General features: G+C 45.1%; 1 protein-coding gene across 1 annotated transcript in view; it reads right to left on the bottom strand.

Moving 5' to 3' along the window:
* Nucleotides 1-483: 483 nt before the first annotated feature.
* The window catches only part of SLAMF1 (signaling lymphocytic activation molecule family member 1), a 32,987-nt gene continuing 30,014 nt past the window's right edge, over nt 484-3,456 (bottom strand). The window contains exons 6-7 of the mRNA XM_012639536.1: nt 2,107-2,199; nt 484-534 (exon numbers count right to left, since the gene is read on the bottom strand). Coding sequence (XP_012494990.1) covers nt 484-534; nt 2,107-2,199 — 144 coding nt within the window. The remainder of the gene's footprint in view (nt 535-2,106; nt 2,200-3,456) is intronic.

Here is a 3,456-nt window from a genome sequence, read left to right as displayed (position 1 = left end):
TGAGGCACAGAGCCTTGATAAGGTCTGCAGGTGATCAGGATCAGCTCCCGGAATAAAGTAAAGACAGCCAGAATGTAAGCTCTTCCAGATGTTGTGGCTGGTGCTCAGCAGTCTGAGACAGGTACTAGATGTCCTCAATTTCTGTCTTTGGTTTTTATGATCCAATCCCAACAAAGAGCAGGATGTCTGAAGTCTGGATTCACATTACCCATTTCGTTTGCCACACCACAAAGATGGAAAGCTGTATGGAGTAGCTCTCTGTCCTGTGACTGCGCCCACCGCAGAGCAGGCTAAATGCTCGGGAGGCCACCCTTCCTTGTCCGTTTCACAGATGTATGCGAAACATCACCAGGGCGTTGATTCAAGAAGGGTACAGACGTGTAAAGTGTCCATCAGATGGAACTTGGGGCCTGGGGCCAAGTTCAGTGTTTATTTTGTTTCTTCTATTTTCTTTCAGAAAGTCCCTTTACTGAGTCTTTGGTGTCAGCTCTCTGGAAGTGTCACACTGGCATAGACTGTGATGGAACTCGGTTCCTGGGGGCAAAGCAGAAGAAGTCTGTGAGTGGAAGGACCCGACACTAGCTTCCGAGGCTGCAAACAGAAACGGCGCTGCTGAGGAAAGGGTCTCAGAGATCATGTAGCTTAGCGACTTGCTCAGGGTCTGTCACAGAGGGAGCGTTGATGGAGCAGCACTCAGGTCCCCAGACTGCTGCTCCGCTGGCAGTGAGGGCCACAGCTCCCTTCCAAGCATCAGGGGGAGTCAAGGAGACCTGTCCTCAGTGACCTTCCTTTGCCTCCCCTCCCCTCCCCTACCCTTCCCTTCCCTTCTTTTCCCTTCCCTTCCCTTCCCTTCCCTTGTAAAGAGAACCAGTTGCTTTGCTGTTGGCATGAGACACAGTCTAGAGAAGCCAAGGAAGTTCTAAATTATTGAGCTTTAAAAAGGGCGAGCAAGACCCAAAGGAGAGGGTAGAAGTAGTACCAGCGGAAGAGAAGGAGGGAGGGGAGAAGACGATTGTGCACAGAGATCTCTCCCAAGGAAAGAGGAATCAGAAAAAGAAAGACAAGGGAATGGGGAATTTAAGAGGTTTCACTGTAGAATGTAAACCGTAACATTTTCTTCCCTAAGTAAACTTCATTAAAAATCTACGTTATTTAAAGTTTAAAGCTTTTGAAGTCAGGTTTGTATTTTTATTTTCCTCTCAGATATGACAACGTACTGAGAATAGACCTCACGTTGAAGGTCTACTTCATCTTAAAACAAGGCCTCCGCCCAGGCATTTCTGGGTGTTTGCGAAGTAGGAACTTAGAAGAAGACAGGTGGATGTATGCATTTTTGTGACCTTTGTGCCTCGATAATCCTGGGCTGTCTCCTAAAACAGCCCAACTGGAGCCAAGATTTCAGCTCAGAATTTATTCCTATTCATTTGGTGACAGAGACATTCCTGTCAGAAGTAAGCCTAGTTAGTGTGGATTTTGTACTGGGGTGGAATAGGTGGGTCTCATTCCGAGCTGCACCTCATATTCTCTTCCAGCCTTAACACCCATGCTGAGCTCCACCCGTGAATATTCTGATTAAATGGAGTTGGATAGAGTCTAGGCAAGAACGTTTTCACAAAGCTCCCCTGGCAATTCTGTTTTGCAGCGGGAGGTGAGAAGTCCTGGACTCAAGCTGCGATTCCCAAACTTAAATGTGCATCACAATCACCTGGGCTATGTTGCTTTCTAATGTGTAGGTCCCTGGGTACTCTTCATAGACATTATGATTTAATAGAATCTTAGGTGGATGGCCCCAGGAGTCTTTATTTTTAACAAGTATGCCTGCTGATTTTGGTGTGGTCCTTGGATGACTCTCAGAGAAACACCAGCCAGTAGGGAGTGAGCCGTGATTCCCTGTGAGCAGGTGTAAGGGGTTTCGTGGAAACCCTAAAACCAAGGCCACAGATCCTCCGTGCTGACTGCTTGCTGTGGCCTACCTTCCCCTGTCCAGGACTCAGAAATCTGTTTCCTTTCATTTCTACATAAAAACAAAAACAAACAAAAACTTCCCCCCCTTTCCCTTCTTCACGTATTCCCTCTGTACAGAGAGGAGGCACAGAGATGCCTCACCTGGACAGACTCGGGGTCAGGCTCTGTGGCAGCAACATAAATGGTAGTGCAGGGGTTCTGAGCTGGGAGGGGGTCAGGTTTCTTCTGAAGAGCCTACGAGAGAAGCAAAGAAAGCAGGTTAGCTGAACAGAGAGCTAGTTCCCATCCAAATCTCCCCATGGAGAAGCCTTGAATTAGAAAGCTCCTTGGGGTCACTTGGTCTAACTTCCTTCCCAGGAGAGAATTCTCCTCCAATTGCCCTGAAACTCAATTCTCCAGGCTTTGCTTGGACTCCCCAAGTGACATCCTGGTGCTCACAACCTCCCAGGGCAGCCCCATTCATTGTTAGCACTGTGTTTTAAAGGTCTTTCTTACCACTGGGGCAGCTGAAGCGGGCAGGCTCTTAATAGAATTTGGTCTCTCACTCCCGCCTGCTACATGCAGAGCTTGTTCCGTCCCACACTGCTGCTTCTGCTGTTCCTCACCCTAACATACATTTTCTCATTTGCCTCACAACCACTCTATATTTAAATATTGTTGTTATCATACTTTACAGATGAAGAAGCTAAAGCTCAAAAAGATTAAGTACTTAATCTTTGTGCATATGCAACAGGTATCGAAGCCAGGAGTACCAACGAGTGTTTTACCTTAAAGGGTACATTCCTTCTGTCACTATTCTTCTTTTTGTTACCTCACCATGACCCATCCTTTACCAAAATTCCTTAGGTATTTTAATTCACACATTATGGCAACTGTATGTTGTATTTAAAACACTCTGATATATTTACATGTTGTTTCTTCAAACAGACTGTAAATTCCTTAAGAATTTCTATATTTCTTTGCATTCTTCACAAAACAATGATGAGCACATAAAAAACCCTTTGGCTGGTATTTGTTGATGTTACTTTGAGTAGATTAAAGTCCACAATACCAGGACAAAGTGAGTGTAGGAGTAAATTGAGACCACATCCCTGTAAGATGGGAATGTCACCACTTATGACAGGGAAGTCATCATTTGAACACACTTTGGGATGCTGGTGATAGGATAATGCTGCCCTCCACTCTCCATGGGTATAGAGCAAGACGTGAAACCACAAAACATGTGTTTTGATGAGAGAGAACTTGGAATCTTGTCATCTGATGGAAAAGTTAGGGAATTGGAAAAGTTAACTGGAGGAAAGAAGATTTGTGGTGGGACATGATTTTTCTCTTTCTTATTTGATGGATTGCCATATAGAAGCAGAATTAGGTTTCTCTGTAGAGTCCCACAGGTTTAGACCAAGATTGGGATTTGGGGAAATGTTTTGGTTCAATATAGTGAAGATCTTTCTATTAATAATAGTAAAAGATGCTCAAATGTGGGATGGATTA

The sequence above is a fragment of the Propithecus coquereli genome, unplaced genomic scaffold (genome assembly GCF_000956105.1).
Source record: "Propithecus coquereli isolate 6110/MARCELLA unplaced genomic scaffold, Pcoq_1.0 Scaffold140, whole genome shotgun sequence".
Lineage (NCBI taxonomy): Eukaryota > Metazoa > Chordata > Mammalia > Primates > Indriidae > Propithecus > Propithecus coquereli.
Note: the sequence above shows the minus strand (reverse complement) of the source record. Positions and strands in the feature narration are given on the sequence as shown.